Source organism: Sciurus vulgaris, assembly GCF_902686455.1.
Source record: "Sciurus vulgaris genome assembly, chromosome: 7".
Taxonomy (NCBI): domain Eukaryota; kingdom Metazoa; phylum Chordata; class Mammalia; order Rodentia; family Sciuridae; genus Sciurus; species Sciurus vulgaris.
In genome coordinates, this window is record NC_136467.1 from 10,217,139 (window position 1) to 10,236,355 (window position 19,217).

Genomic DNA, 19,217 nt, shown 5'->3' on the forward strand with positions numbered 1-19,217 from the left:
GCTGTATGTAACAGAGGCATGAGATCAGAGAAGACCTTCAAAACCAATGCGCTGCTGTTCACTTGTAATCTCAGCCACTCAGGTGGCCGAGGCAAAGTTATCACAAGCTGGAAGCCGGCCTTAGCAACTTAGAACCTGTCTCAAAGTAAACAACAGAAGAGACTGGGGCTGTAGCTCAGAGGTGTTAAAGCACCCCTGGGTCCAACCCCCAGTACCAAAAATCAAAACAAAACAAAATTGAAGTAGAAGATGATTTGGGATAAAGTACCTCGCTCATCATAAGAACATACATTTCTGTAAACCTGGCTCTTAATTATATGTAGCTTCAGATCAGATGATAGTTAGAATTTAGCATTTTGACAAATATTTTATCATCGTGTAAAAGCCACCGAATCCCATGCTACTCCTCCAGTGATTCAGGCCCACACGTTTGGGTCTGGACGTCATAGTTACTGGCAGCACAAATTCAAGGTCAAAACCTATGAAGTGGCACTCTTGCATATTCTACCTTATAACATGTCATCAAATCCCAAGAATCAGTGAGGGATCAAAGGAGAAAGATTAAAGAAAAAATAAAGAATTAACTGAGTGCATTTACAGAAATCAAATATTATAATAGTAGAAAACAAATTACATATATATGCAACATATAAATGAATCTGAGAAACACAATATTAAGTTAAAAAATTCACAAGTTGGAAGTTGTGATTGCAATCACTCCCACACAAGAACAAGTCAGATTAGCTACAAAAGCATAGCCTTTAAAATCTGTCGGGGAGCCCAAAATGCAAAGAAGCCTAGATATGGCAAAGCCCTTCCCAAGAGAAAAAGGCCATCAGTTGCTTCTGTCCCTAGTGTAGCAGTGGGAAGGATCAGAAAATCACAGAGAGCTGTGAACATAAGCCAGCTAAACTTTCAACCAGCATCAGGAACCACACAGGAGGACTTCCTTATGGATCAGAATTCCAAGGAATCTTGGCCACAGAATAGGTGTGTGCCACCAGCCAGCAGGAGAGATGAGAGCTATCTGCCTGAGGCCTATGTCACAAAAAGGTTGGAGCATAAAACCCAAGAAGGTCACTCTCAGTCACTCCAAGACACTGAGGTAGCCTCCAAAGTTGTGCAGAGCAGCCAGTAGAGATGGCCTGAGGTTTAGAAAGCCAGGGCAGGATTGAAAGCAAAGATAACTCCCTGCTGACCCAAAAAGCTGGCAGTCAGGCTAAAAAGCAAAGAGAAATCATCTACAGTTCTGAGAAAACTGGTGCTGGGCTAGGGAGTACAAAGAGATCTTTAGTTCATCCCCTGCTCAGAACTCAAGCCCTGTAAAAGGAAACTTCTGATTCTGCCCTCAAAATATCTAAAGCCAGTGATGAAATGAGTCTAAATAAAGCTTCCCCCAAACCCACACCCATTTCAATTATGAATTGAGCATTCCTAATAGAAAAATCCAAAATTCAAAAGGCTCCAAAAAACAACTTTTGAGTGGCAAAACGATACCATGTAGAAATTCCATACCTGACCTCACGAGATGGGTACATCAGAATGTAGGCAAACAAAAAATACCATGCAAAATTGCCTTCAGGCTATGTGCGTAAGGTGCAGCTGAAACAGAAACAAATTTTGTGTTTGAATTTGAGTCTCATGTTCAAGATATCTTAAGTATATGCCCAATTCCAAAAATCTGAAAAATAAATAAAATTCAAAACACTTCTAGTCCCAAGCATTTTAGATAAGAGATACTCAAGTTATACAAATCCGATTGACTCATCCCACACACTAGTGACCTGAAAACATTTTAAATTACTGCCATTTCTAAAATTCTTTCACACACAATGTCTGGCATGCAATAAAAAATGATGAGGCAGGAGCTGGGGTTGTGGCTTAGTGGTAGAGTGTTAGCCTAGCACGTGTGAGGCACTGGGGTCAATCCCCAGCACCACATAAAATAAGGGTATTTTGTCTATCTACAACTAAAAAAAAAATTTTAAATGATGAGGCATGCAAAAAAGGAAGAAAATGTAGCCAAGAGAAGAAATAGCAAAAGAAGCAGATTCACAGATGACACAGATGTTAGGATTATTAAGCAAGAATTTTAAAATAACTACCAAAAAATATGTCAAAGGATCTAGTGAAAAATATGGACATGAACAGATAAATAATTTCAGCCCAGTCAGAAACTATAAAAATCTATTTTAAATTTCAGTGTAGAAATGTTCAAAATTAAAAAAAATAATAACAAAAATGGCTTAACAAAGAAAGGATCAGTAAACCTGAAGGAATCACCTAACCTGAAACACAAAGAGAAAAAAGTAAAGAAAACACATGAAATAAAGTAATATATATGGGACTATATAAAATGGTTTTATATATAAATAATTGGAGTTCCAGGAAAGGAAAGAGAAGGGGATAAAAAGAAATGTTCAAAGAAATAATAGATGAAAAATTCCCCAACCTGATGAAAGATATTAACCCACAGATCCAAGAACCTGCGCAAACTCCAATCAGGATAAATATGGAGAATGTCATATATAGGTATCTCACACTTCAACTGTGAAAAAAAAAAAAAGAAAACATAAGCTAGAGAAATATCAGACATTATGTATAGGAGAGAAATTCTAAAAATTAACAGCTACTTTCTCATCAGAAAAAATAGAGGCCAAAAGACAACTGGTCAATGTCATCAAATGTCTGCTATAAACCATCAGCACAGAAGTCCATAGCCACTAAAATATCCTTTAAGCTGATGGCAAAATAAACATTTTCAGAAAAAGCAAAAGCTAAGATAATTTGTCACCAGCAATCCTACAGAAAAGAAATGTAAAGTAAAAAGCACTTTAAGCCAGGTATGGTGGTACACACCTGAGATCCCAGTAACTCAGGAGGCTGAAGCAGGAGGATCACAAGTTTGAGGCTAGTCTGGGTAACTTAATAAGACCCTGTCTCAAGAAAAAAAAAAAAGAAAGGGCTGCAGATGTAGCTCAATGGTAGACTGCCCCTAATTCAATCCCCAGTCCCAAGTCTAGGATTTGGTGGGTGGTACACTTTAAGTTAAAAAAAAAAAAAACAAATTATACAGGTGAAAGAGACAGAGAGTACCCAAAATTCCAGATATGTAAAGATAAATATAAAAGTCCATTTTAACTATTAGATATTTTATTTATGTACAGATATAAAATGTATTCATGCTTTATATATGTATACATGTATATTTTATATCTGCATGTATATCTTGTTTTAAAACATCTTTATCTTATATTTTGTATTTACTTCCTGTTTCTTTTAAATACTATTGACCACTTAGAAATAACATTATTGGTTTTTTAGTACACATACATATAAAATCTAGAACAATAAGAGTACAAAGAAAGGGAAAAATAAGGGAATTAAAATGTTTTGTGTTTCTTACATTATTTTTGAAGTACAACACTGTTACTTGGTTAAAATTACAAGCAACTATTAAAAATAGCACAAAAAAATTCAAATTTTTTAAAGAAGATAAAAATATAAAGTTCATTTAAAAGAAGGAAGAAGGTAGAAAAGAAAAACAAAATGCATATTAGATAAGTAGAAAACAAATGCCAAAATGATCAACTTAAACCCAACAATATGGAGACAAGTGGCAAATTTTGAATATGGAATATCATATCCATGTTCCTTCCTGAAATTGATCCTGGTATTGTGCTTATGTAAGAGACTATTCTTTTTATTAAGAATTACATGCTGAAGTATTTGAACAAGAAAGGGCATGATGTCTGCAACTTATTCTTCAGGGGTTCAGGGGGAAGATACAACAAAGAGCAAGACCAGGGAAAGAAGAGTAATGACAGATGTCAACAATTAATGAATCTGTCTGACGGTATACAAGAGTTCTCTGAACTACTCTTGCAACTGTTCTAGAACTCTGAAATCATTTCAAACTAAAAAGTTGTGACATCTGCAGAATTAAATGTATTCAGTGTGATGCTCTCTTGTGTTAAGAACATACTAAATCAATGCTATCATTTTTAAAAAGACTACATATGGCATGATACTATATTTATAAAGAAAAAATAAACCAAACTAAACAACCTATCATTTGAGGTGGGGGGGTAGCAATAATGCCTGATGAAGCTCAGTCTGTGATAGCCCCAGGGTGGGAGGTAAGTTGAGCCTGGGCAGCAGCAGCCAGGATATGAGGAAATCCAAAACGCCAGTACAATTTTTTAAAAGCTAGAAGAAAGGATTTTGAATGTTTGCACCACAAAGAAATGATAAATGTTTGAGGAGATAAATATGCTTACCCTGAATTAAACATTACAAAATGTTTACATGAATAGAAACATCACTTGGCACCCCATAAATATGTATAACTTTTGTGAATCAATTAAAAATTTTAAATTAAGAAAGCAATGGTATTGATTGATTCTTGGACTGGATGGTAGTTTTATGAGTGTTTGTGGTAGTATTTTATTTAAGAACTTGTACCAGTGCTATACATAATCATCCCCATAAATTAATATACTTTTTAAAGGTAAAAATCGAGACAATAGAAGATCATCCAGTTTGTAAAGATAAGTTTGAATTGGGGTTGGCCTTTAAATCTAGAGAAGAGCCGAACAAGAGCAGTAAGATGAATCCCACCTTACCAGAACCAGCGCACATTTCGTAGACACAGTTCCTGGATGTAACTTATTTAAGTATCTATTGACCACCAATGCTTTTTGTTTTCCTAACAACCTGGGCTATAAAAGAATGAAGCACTTCCTTGAAATCCTTAATTTAAATTCTCTGGCTAAGACATAATAACTCTGCTATGAATAAATTATGTGCAACATTGTACAGCAAAAGAAAAAATCTCCAGGATATGCAGATATGACCCATTAAATAATTAACCATCACTCTCCTATTTTAGGAACCTCCAGGAGTCCTTTCTCCATAGTATGGTATCACTTCCCACTAGCTGAGAGATAATGCAATAAAATGTGAGTGGTTAACAGTATCCTTGAGAGCTTTATTTGATCAATTTGAGTGTAAAAGTTGAGAATCCATAAAACAGGAAATTATTCCAGGTGCTGGTAGTTGTTCAGTAACATTTATATCACAGAGTGCTTTATTTCCCTAAAACATTTAGGTCAAAAATAAAGAAACACTACAAAGAAGTCTCAGTAAGCCAAGTGAATCCCAACCCTACCACTAGTTTTCTAAGTACCTAAGAAAATCTCTCTCCTCTGCTTCAATTCACATATGAAAAGGGATGTTGCTTTATTCTGAATTCAGAAGAATTATACAGGATAGTCAAAGATTCTAAGGCAAATGTGTTCCACAGACATGATTAGTGATAAATTTTATTAATATACCCACATTTACAAAGTGCAAAAACTCAAGTTTCAATGTTACGATTACTTCATTAAACAACAAATATTTATTGAGGGTCAGGTGCAGGCGAGTTCTAGTCAAGGACTGCAGATGTGGCAGTGAACAAAACAAACAGGAGTCCCAGCCTCCAGGGACTTGCCCGCATTACTGATCACGCACACAAATGAATCGGCAAGTGCCTTCATGTCAAGAGCTCATTACTAAGGCTTTGTTCATTGTTGTTTGTTTTGCAGCACTGGGGACTGAATCCATGCTAGGCAAGCATTCGACCTCTGAGCTGTAACCCCCACACCATATATATATATATATATTTTTTTTTTTTTTTCTTTTTGAGACAGGGTCTTGCTAAGTTGTAGAGGCTGGCTTTGAATTTGTGATCCTCCTGCCTCAGCCTTTCATGTAGCTGGGATTATAGAGGTGTACCACTAATAAGGTTGTGAAGTCACCTAAAATTCCTGTGGGTTATAAATGTCCTTGACTTCGTGTACTGTGCTAATGGTAATGTGACTTGGTAAGGTCCGGAGGGTCATCTACCATCATCTGTTATCAGCTCTACATTGTTCTACTGGACACAGCAAGGCTTGTGTTTGGCCAAAAGAACACAGAACACTTTGCAGACGTTTCTTCTGAGATGGTGGAGACCTGGATACAGTTCTGCATAGGAGGTCTGATAAAAGATGGAGTCCTTAAGTGTTATAAAGGCAGCACCTTCTACTAGATAATAAGAGTTATCCCAGCTATGACAGAGACATTATTATGGAGATGACACTTTCATTTATGGGAGACGGCGCCTGCAGGTATCATTTCAATGTTAAATGTCCCCCAAAGGCTTGGTCCCCAGGGAGGCACCATTGGGAGATGGTGGAACCTTTGGGAAGTGAGGCTGCACTGGAGGCTCTTAGGTCGTTGGGGGTGTGCCCTCAGAGGGATGTGAGACCCTGACCCCTTCCTCTTCCTCTTTTGCTTCCTGGTCTTAGGTTGAAGAGTTTTTCTTTCCCATGTTTCCACTTGCCATCCTGCATGTCCACCAGGATGAGAGCAATGAGTTGACCAAATTGTGGACTGAAAGCTCCAAACCATGAGCCAAAAAAAATGGCCATCTTTCTTTGGAAGTTATATCTCTGGTATTTTGTTATAGTGGCAGAAAGAAGACTAACAGATGGGTATCCTGCTGTGTTTCAAGGGCAACACCTTCTACTAAATTATAAAAGGCATCCCACCCATGACAGTGACTTCGTTATAGGAAATGACATTTTTGTTTACCAGGGAGAGCCTCAAGCTCCATCTTCAAGGCGAAAGTTCTGTCGACTCCCAAGTGTTCATCATTTATTTTCAGAGGGGAATAACTGATTGAAAAACAAAAGAAAGGAAGGGAGGAAGAGAAGGAAAGAAGGAAGGAACAGGAAGAAAAAACATAAGGCTTTTTAAAAAATCATCAATGGACTCTTAGCAATGAGAAATTTGAGAATGTTCCCAAATTCTCACATCTGAGTGTCAGTAACACATTAGAACAATCAGAGGTGACAGCCCAGAACTGGGAGCCACGGTCACACCCCTGACTTAAGCAGGCCCCCTGCACCTCATAGGGTACAGGACCTTCTCTCTGTCCCTGTGATCAAGAGACTGTAAAATTTCAATATTTCAGAACCAAAGGCTTTTTATTTTCAAAATTTCAGCTATAAAGAAAATAGGGTGTGTGGGCGGGAGGGAGAGAGGTAAAGAAATCGATGATGCTCACTGATCTTTCCAAATCCCAGTTCTGGAGTCTTCCATGAGATCTGACACCCTTCAGGAGCAGTGAAGTGTATGAGCTGCCATCGGCTCCTTTCCCTCAAATGCTATGAACAGCTGTCACCTCTCATCAGTGCTCCACAGGTTGAACAAAAGTGGCAGAAGAGGGCAGTCCTGGGCTGCCTGAGAAAGGGCATGGTGCTCCAGCCGGCCGCTGCTGGCAGCTTTCTCCGCTGTCTCTACAATTCAGGATGGTGGCTCCAAAATGGAGATGAAACCGAACCCAGGGCCTGGATCAGGGCAGTTCCCCAGGCCTTCAGGACTCCCCTCTGCAGGGGCGAGACCCAGGACACTGCTTCACACAGGCTCCCAGGATGGGCGAAGGTCTTTTTTTAATGAGTGACTGTGCAGCTCCACATTTTCTGGCCCTAATATGCTCTCAGTCACTGTCACATTTCCTTATTAATCTGCATATTCCCTCCCCTTGAAAAGCTGTCAGAAAAGGGCAGCCAGGGTCCTCAGGAGGGTACTTAGGTGTGCTCGGGTGATATTCACCATTTATTAAGCAGTTGCTATATACTGGACAATGTACTAAGGATACTTCTTCATTTCATCTTCACGATATTTAAAGGTAGATATTATCAATCCCTTTTATAGATTGGGAAATGGAGGCTAAAAAGACAAATCATTTGCCAAGGGTCATACTGCTGGCAAGAGTCTTGGGATCTGTCTTTCCACAAGCTCCGTCCCTTACCTATTTCTACACACAGTGGTCTGAAGGAGCACTGGCTTTGTGGGCAGGAGCCTTCCCACACTGGTACTGGGATCTTGGGTGATCCTGAGACCCGTCCCAGTCACTCACCTCATCTCCCAGATGGGAATAAAAATTTCTACCCTGCCTTTCTCCAGGGGTTGAAGAAGCATCAACATCTGTTGCTGAGTTCAAATAAGTTCATTTCTCTTCAACAAACAGGTTCCTCTGCTCAAGGTCAGGAATAAGAGGAGGGGTGAGAGAAGAGGTTCAGGTAAAGGAGGTCCAAACCTGAAGTTGGAAGTTATGTATTTTTCTTCTCCCATTTTTCATTTGCCTTTGTATAACTGTCGGGGGAAACAGATCCTAATGTTGGACAAGGAAATTCCACTAACATTAAAAGCTATCAAAATACAAAGGAGGGGACCATGTAGCATGCACTCAATAAATACTAGAGGCAGGCCAGAAGAAAGGCAGGCAGGGGGCAGATAATGCCAGTGTTTCCTCGGAATCTCATTTAATGATTAGCTGGTTGGCATTCCATTTCCTATGCAAGTGGCTAATTGGTTCTTTGAGCCTCTAGCAAATTAATTTGGCCAAAGTTATTTAATTTAACTCTGTCATTAGCAATGATTAAAGAACTTAAAACACAACGCTTGTGACAAAGCAGTTAAATGCAATGACAAATGGTCCTAGCAAACCACAATATTCTAAAATTTGAATAGACCTATGATTTTTCTCAACTGAAAACGCATACTCGATGGGCCTATTTTCCCAAGAGTTCAAGTCGCCTGGTTGAAGCAACAACCATGAAGACCAAGCTCACACACACACACACTGACTCCCACTGAGCTGATACAAAAATAATGCTGCAAATAGTACTAATAAAATCCCAGTGCACCAGCTTATCCCTTTAGTCATCAGCACGATGCTGATGCAGAAGAAGATCCATGACAACCTGCAAGTGGGGACTTTGGGGGAATTCTCAGAAAAAAAGCACACAGGCCAAGAAATGGAAACAAGTTTATGATGGTTTGGTTAGAAGACACGGTTAAGAAAATAAAGATAGTGAGTACTAACTGGGATGGGGGGGAGGGGCTAGCCATACAGCAAGGATTTGGGTACATATTTTAAAAATGCAATATTCATCATCAGACACAAAACACACTTGTGGCTGAAGCTCTGCAACACAATCACAAAATCAACCAACTGTCTCCATTCTTCAAATCCCAAAAAGAGCAAAAATGCCAATATGGATCTATCCAAAACTTTTTGTAACTTTAGGGACATAGTGTATACAGCCCTAGCAGAGGCCCACCTGTAACCCGAGCCACGTTAGAGGGACGGCATCTCTGTTAAACACATAGCATCATCATTCCATTCTGGTAGCAGCAGTGTTCATTCTGTGCAGGATGCGATTATGTCAGGGACCCCTGGGGCCCTTCCTTCTGCTTCCATAGATCTGTACGGACAAGAGGCTAGCTCTGGATGGAGACCCACAGAAGCAAGAGCAGCAGGCACAGAGCATGCCTCCTTGCCACCTGCATGCCTGCTCACACCCTTGCCCTCTCGTCACACAACTCCACCGAGGAATCTCAAACATGCACAACAGGGACTCTTAAGAAACACCTGGAAAAGTCACAGTCAAAAATGCAGGAGAAATCCTGTGTTAGAGAAAGAATAGGGGGAGGGGGTAGCTACCATCTGAGATCTCCCTCCTTCCCTATTCTAATTAATCCTGTTAAAATTGTTCATCAGAGCTCAGTGTTCAGATACAAAATGTTTCCCCTCACAGAGTCTGAGGGTTTTGCCCGTGAAAAGTATTAATATTGTCAAGAGACCACTCATTTCCAATTGAGATAGCATTTCCACTTGCAAAAGTCAGGTACAAGATCAAGTCCACTAATGCTTATCAAAGACAAAAGTAAACAACACAAAAGATTTTAATTAACTCTACACAGCAGAAGCAGATGGAAGCTGAAAGCATAGCACCCCCCATAATAACCAGGATATGGGAAGCTCAAAGAACTCCCAATAAATATATGGCTTTTTCTTCTAAGTCTAGAGGGAGGAAATGACTACAACTTTCACTGAGCACAGCTATGGGGGATTACATAAGGAGCTGCATCCCAAATGCTGGACTCAATCAGAGCAATTGAAACTGATTCAGAATATGGTTAAACTGTCTTACCTAATGACTATTAATAAATAAGAAGACCTTTCATTGGTTGGCAGGAAGACAGTTGCTTCTGGCCAATTTGGTTCCTGAAAAAGACTCACATGTACTGGGTTTTTTTTTGTTTTTTTGTTTTTTTGTTTTTTTGTTTTTTTTTTCAGATAAAATCCTTAAAGTTCCAAAGTATTGTCTCTGGCATCAGAAGTTGCCATATCAGGTCACACTTTTCCCAGGAATACATGTCTACTTTCATCTGTCCCCAAACTGTTTTTTCTGGACTTTTTTTTTTTTTTTTTAATTGAAACTTCTTTGAAAGTGAAGAGTTTGGAAACCTCACAGGTAAATCAGAACTCATTCATCAAGAATGAACAAGTAAGGAGAATGAAAACAATGCAATTCTCCATCCAGGGTACATTAGGTAGCCTACACTTTTAAACCTAAAATAACCGAGATGTTTTTTATTATGTCGCCAAGTTATATAGAAGATTTAGCCAATGGCAGATTGAGCTTAATGCCCCGCATCTTGTTAGCAAGAGGGAGAAAAAACAATCACGTCTGTTTATCTCTGACTTAGAACTATCTCCTGCAGCCCCCTTCCCATACAGGCTGCATCTGGGCTGGTGTGCAGGTTCCCAAACTCGGTGGAGAGCGCCACGGATCAGTCACCGGCGGCCCCACCTGCCAGTCCCACCGGCGCTGGAGAGCAGCTATGCGCGGCACACCTTACAAGTGTCCCACTCCCCTCTCCTCTGCGTCCTGGAGCCTGGCCCGGCACAGGGCACTGAAAATCAAACAGACCCTTGACAGAACACCCTGGAGTGCGGGCTGCCATTATATAATAAGATACGGCAGATAAGACTTCTAGAAAACGAAAGTAGTCGGCGGAAAGGGGGAGGAGAGAGGAACGCGGCATCGCTGAGCTGTCGCGGCCACTTACTCGAAGGCGAAGAAGAGTCCGCTAGTGACCAGGATGAGGATGAGCGTCAGGTAGAAGACGCCCGTCTGCCGGGCCATCATTATCCTCCCGTTGCAAAAGAACTTGTTCCTGCCCGGGAACACCTCCCATTTCCTCCGGGCCGCGATTTTCTTCTTCTTGTGGGGCGACTCCATGGGGGAGGAGCTGTGGGTGCTGATCTGACTGTACTCGCAGTCTTTCATGGGCCCGCCGCCGCCGGGAGGCATCCACGAGGGCAGCCGGCTGGGGGCGCACACCCCCAGAAGCCCCCCGGCCGCGCGGGCCCCGCCGAGCCACGACCGCCGCCGGCCGCCCGGCCGGCCCCCGAGCCGCGGTGCCGCGGCCCCTACACGGGCTCCCGGCTCGGCGACAACTTTACCGAGGACACCCAGGTTAACCCCTCGGGGAGCCCAACTGTCATAGCAGAATCCGCTTTCGGGAGGGACGATGCTCGTCCGCAGCCCGCGGCAGCGGTCCTCCGTGGCTTCCAGCCCGCGTCCCGGGGCTCCGGGGCCCCGTGGGGCGCGGGGGACCGCCTGGCAGACCCCCGGGTCGCTGTGAGCCTAGTGGAGCGCTTGACCCCGCCGCCCCTGGGCCCCGGGCCGCGCCTCGGTTCCCGCAAGCCGACCCCTGGGCGCTGCGCCCCGAGGGGACACAAGGCGGCGGCCCCGGCGCCGGCTTCTTCAGGAGCCACTTCTGCGCCTCGGCCAGGTTTATTCTACTCCTTCCTCCGGGTGGCGGATCCTCCCAGGAGAGAGCGCTGCAAACTGGGCGGCAGCTCTCGGCACCCGCAACCCCTCCCAGGGGTGGGGACAGCCACGCACGTTATTCTGTCAGGATCGGCTCCGCAAGAGCCCCGGCGCTGCTCGCTCCGCGACCCCGCGTCGGCGCGCCTGGCAGCCGAGCCCAGTCCGCGGCCCCTGCGCAGGGCTCCGGCCGAGGGTGGTGTCTGCAGCTCACGCGCTGCGAGGCGAGGGCCTCCCCAGCTTCCTACTACCCAGGAGAGCCAGCCCCGGCGCTCCGAGGGCCGCCGGAGGGCCGTGGGGACACCGCCACAGACACTTGTTTGCAAGGCTCAGCCCCGGCGCGCGCGCGGCGCTCGGAACGGGTCCGCCTCCTCGCGGCCGGCTGGGCGGCGGCGCCCGCGCCTAGCCAGCCGGGCTCCTCCTCCTGCTCCTCCTCCTGGCGGGCGAAGCCCTGGCACTGGCACGGCGGGTCGCCACCCCAGTCCCCTCCAGGCGGACGCACTGAGCTTGGAGACCCGACAGGCCGGGCGCGGCAGGCCTCGTTCCCCATCGAGGGCCGAGGGCCGATCAGGAGCAGCGCCCGCGGCCCCGCCGCGCCGTGCGCTGCCGGTGTCCGCCTCCAGGCTTCTCTACGGGTTTATTGCCGGCAGCAACTGCTGCCTTGGGACACGCACGCTTACACCGCCACTCGCAAACCCATTCTTGCAACTGCCGGGGACCTGAGGAGCCACGGCGCGGAGAGGTGACCCTCCCCGGCCTGTATCCCCGACCCCGCGCGCTTCCTTTTCCTCCCCAGTCCGGCGCGTGGTCGAGTCGCCGGGGGACTCTACTCATGTCCTGGGAACGGGGTGGGGCGCCGGATGACAGGACCGGGAGCGGCGGCCCGAGGCAGGCCTGACTCTGGGAAGGGGCTGCGAGCGGGGGTCTCGAGGCCGAGCTTCCAACCAGGAGGAGAGAAAAGAGCCGAGCGGTCTGGGTCCCCTCAGCCCCGCCCAGGGCCTCCCTCCCGTACTAAAAGCCCCTTGGAGGCCAGGCTGTCTGGGTCACCGTCTTCCCGGCCCTTTCGTTCTTCACTTCTCCCCGACAGGCGCTCACAATCGGCTCGTTTTATTTCTCCCTCCTCTCCCGGGCGGATCCCCCTCTCAAGCATAGGGACCGCGCGCCGGTCCGCTCCGCCCGCGCCTCCCTCCCTCCGGGCCTGACAGCCCCGCGGGCCGGCGGGCGCAGCCACCTGGCGGCACCAGTCCAAGGCGCCTGCGCGCTCACGCCCTCCTGGCTTTGCCTGGGAACCAAGCCCTGGCTGGAGTGGGTGCCCTAGCTGGGGTGAGCACCGTCAAGGCGCTGCGGAGAGCCAAAGCAGCTGGGCGGGAACGCTCGATTTTCCGAGCCCCACTTTGCTTTCACAGCCCACTGGGATGTGTAGTTCCTTTTCTCGCGGTCCGGCTCTGAGAGGAAACAATGACTTCGGGAGCAAAAAACTACAAGTCCCTGCATCCCCCGCGAGGAGGGCGGGAGAGGCGCGGTGCTGGGCTTCCTGGAGCTCGGTGGTTGGAGATGGGAACCAACAAAGGGGAGGGTGGGGACGGTGCCTTCTCTGTGCTGACCACTTTGTACATTACACGTGTTCTTTGTCTGATCTTCCGCAACCCTGCGAGACACTATTGAACTTGCCCAACATCACAAAGCTCTCCGGTGGTAGAGATGGCATTGAACCCACAGCTCTATTTCTCTTAGAAAGCAAGCCTCTGTGAGCAGTGTCAAAGGAGAAGAGGTTGACTGTCCGAAAGACAAAAAGAAATGTAACCAGTTTCGAAAAGCTTTCTGTGGTCAGGGAAAAGTGGTGGGAATGGCAATTATTGTATGACGTGAAACTACAGGGCGTTACCAATCAAGATGGAATTTACAGGAGTCCATTCCAAAGCAGATAGAGTGCTGGGGGAATGGATAGGATCTTAAACACACAATCAGAATTAGTGTTGAATATTCTCTGACAAACAAGCATATTACAGGGACAACTTTGTGGCTGCACTATTCTTGAAAATTCAACTGGCGAGCCTCTGACATTTGAAATGAAAGCTCTCATGGCCTTTAGCTGTTGGGATCAAGGAAGTATCCTTCTATTTGTTGCAAGCACCTTTTCTGAGTATTCAATTAATGTGCTAAATCCATTGTCTCAATGACTTTAAAAGACTCCCACTCTGGGACTGGGGGTATAACTCAGTGGGCTTGCTTAGTGCCACAAGGCCCTGGGTTTGATTCACAGCACCCCCACACCCCCACACCTCCCCAAGACTCCCACTGTTTTCAGTTAAACCCAATTTTTCTGGCACCTTGGTTATGCTCTGTTAGAGATACTATGTATTGAAGTATTAGCAAATGAAATGATGCGAAGTCAGAGATGTGCTTAAAAACACTCCACCCATCCACCTCTGAAAGAAAAGGAAGTACAAAAGAAACAACATTGGAAACTGTTGAAAACTGTTGATATTAGGTGATGTATCTGCATGTAATTATCCATTTCTGTGAATTATCACAAACTTGGTGGCTTTAAAACAACACAGATTTATCTCCCAGTTCCTGTGAGTCAGGTACTGAGGCACATGGAGTCCTCTGCTGAGGGTCTCACACCTGCTGTCAAGGTGTCAGCTAGGCCGTGTTCTCGTTATCTGGAATACTGGCCGTTATCTGGAATACTGGCTTCCATGCTGTTTTGGGGGCACTGGCAGAATTCATTGCTTTGCAACTGTAGGACTGAGTACCTGGCTTCTTATTGGTTGTCCACTTGAGGCTGTCTACAGCTCTAAGGGGTCACCTGCAGTTCTTAAAAGAGTACCTTTGGTTCATTATCTCCTGGGCTTTCCCACCATGGCCACTGACTTCATTGTGCCAGCAAAGAAAGTTTGCTAGCAAAACCGACTCTGATATAACCATACAGAGGCCCCACCAAATGCACACATTCTGTTCACCAGAAAACAGTATGTTTCACATACACACACTCATACAGGGGTACGGACACAGGATGAGTCTGTCCACCCAGGGTATAAGAGGGTTCATCATGACATTCTTATCTGTTAAATTTACTTGTGTTTATGTTTGGCATTTTCCATAATAAAAAGTGAATCATTCATTTTTAAATTTTATCTACGTTATCCACGGCAATGGGATAATGCTGATTTCTAGATACACTGTGCTATGATTTCTTATAGATACCTTCCTAGGGCTTGTGTTTCTTCCCACTCCCATGTATACCAAGACCTTATTTATTAATTAACAGCTAATTAATAATCACCATACTAAGCCCTATGGCATTTATTTCACTTGTGTGGGTGACTCAGATCAAGTTCACTTCAGCCTGCACTGGTAGCCATGGATTTTAGCTCACCAACTAATACCTTCTGTTTAAAGTATGGTGGAATTCGTTCACTCATTCATTCAATCATTTCACCATTATTTATTTCAGGACCTGATCTGTGCTGAGTATTATTTTAGCAGCAAGGACATAAAAGAAATCAAGATGGATGTTTCTATTTGGGGGATGAAGAGAATTGAAGGAAGCAAACCACTAATAAATAAACGATTCAATAATAAGACAGTTTCAGAGGGCAATTACAAAAATGAAGCACAAAGCAAAGTTGTGGGGTGGCGAGACTGGAGTTGGTGAGGAGTCTCTGCAGAAGAGACATGGGGCAGAGATGGGAGGTCTGAGAAACAGAGGCCTCTAGGCAGAAGAAGCCTGGAAAGTTCCAGAGGTGCAAATAAAAAAGTCTGCTGGAATAGAGCAAGGAACAGGGACAGTGGTTGGAAGGAGAACTGGGAGGAGACACTGAGGCACTGGAATTGATTCTGCCTGCACTGGGAAGTTCACTTACTCTGTGTCCACCATTGGCTCAAGTGTGGAGGCATCAGACAGAAGAGTAACATATCGTCCTTGCCCTTCTGGAATATATAGATTCCAACTTCAATGTTAGAAGATCCTCAGTGCATCTAGAATTATAGAACAAAGCATTTATTTTGAATAAAAGGAAAATGAGACCCAGAAAATTCCTTTAGAATGCCTCACAAATAACAAATAATCCAAAAACGAGTTTTGATTTGAAAGGGAGCATTCTCTGATTTAAAGCTTTAGAAAAATGATATGGAACAGTAACTTCATGCCTGTCATGCGCAAGGCAATGTGATAAAGAAATGGAATATGATCAGAGAAAGTTCAATCTAGTTTGGAAATCAAGACAGAGACACATGAGAAATTTAATTTAAAAAGAAGATTACAAATATAACTATCTTTTCTCAAGCATCTTCCTATATTAGGCAATATCACGCATTTTTATACATTTAGCTTATTAAATTCAGAGAACACTCAATGAGGCAGGTACTATAATCTTTGTTTCATAGAAGAGACTGAAGATGAGAGAAGTTAGGCGATTTACTGAAGTTTCACAGGAATAAATGGAGTCAAGATCGAGGCAAGTCTGTGTATCTGATTCCAGGTTTTCTCTCCTAGCCCACCGCACAATGGTAAAAATTTGCTATGTCTGATGAACTGCCAGCTGAGTAGAATTGAGAAAAGTATCTAGATTCCCAAGGTGAGAGAATGCTCAGGCCCAGACTATAGCAAAGTGTGTCTGTGACTGTGACAATTTGAACAGGCAGAACAAGAGGGGTTAGTGTCTCAGGGAAATAGGAATGGTATAGTCAGGTAAGCAAACTGGTAGCGAAGTGCAGTCAACAAGGATCCAAGTGCAGGTAATTCATCTGCAAGGGGATTCCAGAAGCAGCGCTGGGTATAGTGAGCCATTGAGAGGGGAAGGCACTGCCTTTGGTGCCTAGAGCAACCAGCTGCACTCCCTGGATTGTTGGTGGCATCTTTGATTCCAGTAGTCATTCTCATCTCAACTCAAAGGACCCACTGACAACAGGGGTTATGTTATCAATGAAATTGGAGCTTTTTCCTTTCTCAGTATTCCTACCAGCAGGAGAGAGGGTGGATGGTCCCGTCCACTAAGGAAGGGACCGCGTTCAGACCCCTAGGAAAACTAGGACCGCATTCCTAGACACTGTCCTAGGAAAACGGTGCAACTGACACAGGTTCTAGGATAGCAAGAGAAAACTCTGGAAACCCCATTCCAAACTAAATTCTTCAGAAAATCAGACACCCTGATTCCTTCCAACCCAGTCTGCTGAGCACACCTCATTTTGAAAGATCTGTATCAAAATGCAAGATGTTTAAGTCGGGCTCTGGGGAGCATGCCTGTAATCCCAGTGATTCAGGAGGCAGGGGCAGGAGGATCCCAAATTCAAGGACAGCCTGGGCAACTTAGTAAGAGCTTGTCTCAAAATGAAAAATAAAAAGGGCTGGGGATACAGGTCAGTGGTATAGCATCCCAGTAGGGAAAAAAAAAAAAAAAAAAAAGCAAGATGTTTGATAAGCTCAACACTACAAAAAAAAGCGGGGGGGTGAGTAAAGTAGGAAAATGTAATTTTTCTCATAATTTTCCCCAAGTTTTTCTTGCCTTTTAAAAATGTTATTAATGAATTATACATAATAGTGGGGTTAATTTCCACAAATTCATAAGCAGTTTGCTCCATTTCAATCTCAGGTACTTCCTCTACTGCTCTCCTTCCCCTCCCCCCTTTCTTGCCTTTTGTAACATAAAATATTACTTTTTCGTATATATTGCACATAAATAGGAAGAATGTAAGATTGTCCAAGTTCAAACTCCCATCACCTTAAAATAAGAGTCACTAAGATCATCCTTATATGGTCCATTGTACATAAACACACACACATACACACACACACACACACACATCTATATCATGCAACAAAAATTGAATTACATCATGCATGTTATTTTCATCTTGTGTGTTTTTTTTTAAATTGCATTTTCCCTAATTAGTGCTGCACCCCAGCTCTTCCCTGGAAACTAATGTTAACAACCTGGCCTAGATCCTCCCCATGCCCATGTAATCATGGGCATACCCAGGGAAACACGGACAGGTCGGTGCTACACTTTGTCCTAATAGAGCTGATATTCCTTGACAGTCGTTTTTGCCAGCTCAGTCTCCAGCCCAGGGCCACCCATGGCACGCAGGCCTTAGACCTAAAGTCTCTTTTAATGTGGAATTTTCCGGCCACCTTTCTTTGAAGATGTGTGATCTTGACATCCTGGAGGACTGCAGGACTCCCACCTGGTTCCAGCCATGTCGCACAGCAGCGGTGGTGTCAATCAGGCAAACACACCTGCTCTGGGCCCTGTTGCTGAAACTGCGCAGCGCAGCCCGGGCGCGTCCCCCGCTGCTCCTGGGCCTGCAGTTCTCCATGACCACACAGCAGTTTGAAGAAGCACGGACACGCTCTCCCCAGCTGCGCCTCAAGCCCAAACCAAAATCGACTCCCAAAACACGGACTGTTGTTCCTTGAGAAGTCAAAAAGCATGCGCTCGGTGTTCCAGAAGCAATTATCAGGAGGAGATGCAAGGCCCCCAAACTGTTTTGTAACTTTAGTGCAAAGTGCGCAACCCAGCAGTTCATGATGGCAGAAGGGGAAGCAGCCCAGGAGCCTGGGGCGATTCTGCCACCACGCAGCCGGCCAGTCCCACTGGTGCCACCGGTTTCCTCACGCCCACGTCCCACTGTCAACGCCCACTCGCGCTCGGAGGACAGCCCAGAACAAAGACTCGCTTCTCCCTTCCAGATATGGGGCTTAGAGAGAATCCCCTAAGAATCCAAAGTGGATTTCAAACATTTCTGGTCTCCTCTGTAAAGAGCGGATTTTGAGAAATGTCTGCTGCCGTTAGTGACCGACGCTACTCAGGGCAACAACTTCTTTCATTGTATTTGCTCCGTGAATACATGGAAACGAGATCCAAGGACAAGCTTTACTTGACATTTTTTCTGGCACTTCTGGGTAATAAAACCCCAGTGGAATGAAAAACTTAAACTGCCTCCCTCCAAGGTTGCTTCCGAGATCAAAAACTGATGTGAAAGTGTCTTGTAAATAGTAAGTTCCCAAGCAGCCGTTAATTGTGGTCGCATCGGTTCCCCTTTCCAGTTAGCAGTTGTCACTGTTTATTTTATTGTCCTTCAAAAGGAAATTGAGATCTTGATGAATGCGCCTGCCCTCTCCTGAGGATCTCTTGGAGGAGGGTCAGCAGTCTGCTACATTCCAGGGGGTGGAAGGGATGTGTGTGTCCCTGTTCCCAAAGGAACATCAGAAGATTTGGCTTATTGTTGTTGTTTTAGGTACTGGGAACTGAACCCAGGAGCACTTTACCACTGAGCCATATCCCCAGCCCTTTTCCCTTTTTTTATTTTTTATTTTGAGACAGGGTCTTGCCTGGTCCTCCTGCCTTAGCCTCTAGAGTGGCTGGGATTATGCACATGTGCCACTGTGCCCAGCTGGGAATAAAAAAATATTTGTTATTACAGATGATTCCATAAGAAAGAATATAAATAGACATTCTAAAAATGTTCATTTTTATAACTTTCTATCATTCATACAGG

At 44.6% G+C, this 19,217-nt stretch overlaps 1 protein-coding gene across 2 annotated transcripts in view; it reads right to left on the bottom strand.

The window, feature by feature from the left end:
* The window catches only part of ZDHHC14 (zDHHC palmitoyltransferase 14), a 272,603-nt gene extending 260,574 nt beyond the window's left edge, over positions 1-12,029 (bottom strand). The window contains exon 1 of one of the 2 annotated variants that reach the window (XM_079146777.1): positions 10,951-12,029. In XM_079146777.1, the coding sequence (XP_079002903.1) occupies positions 10,951-11,195 (245 nt within the window). In that variant the 5' untranslated portion in view covers positions 11,196-12,029. The remainder of the gene's footprint in view (positions 1-10,950) is intronic. The other variant, XM_079146778.1, reaches the window with a different exon arrangement.
* Between the last annotated feature and the right edge of the window lie 7,188 nt (positions 12,030-19,217).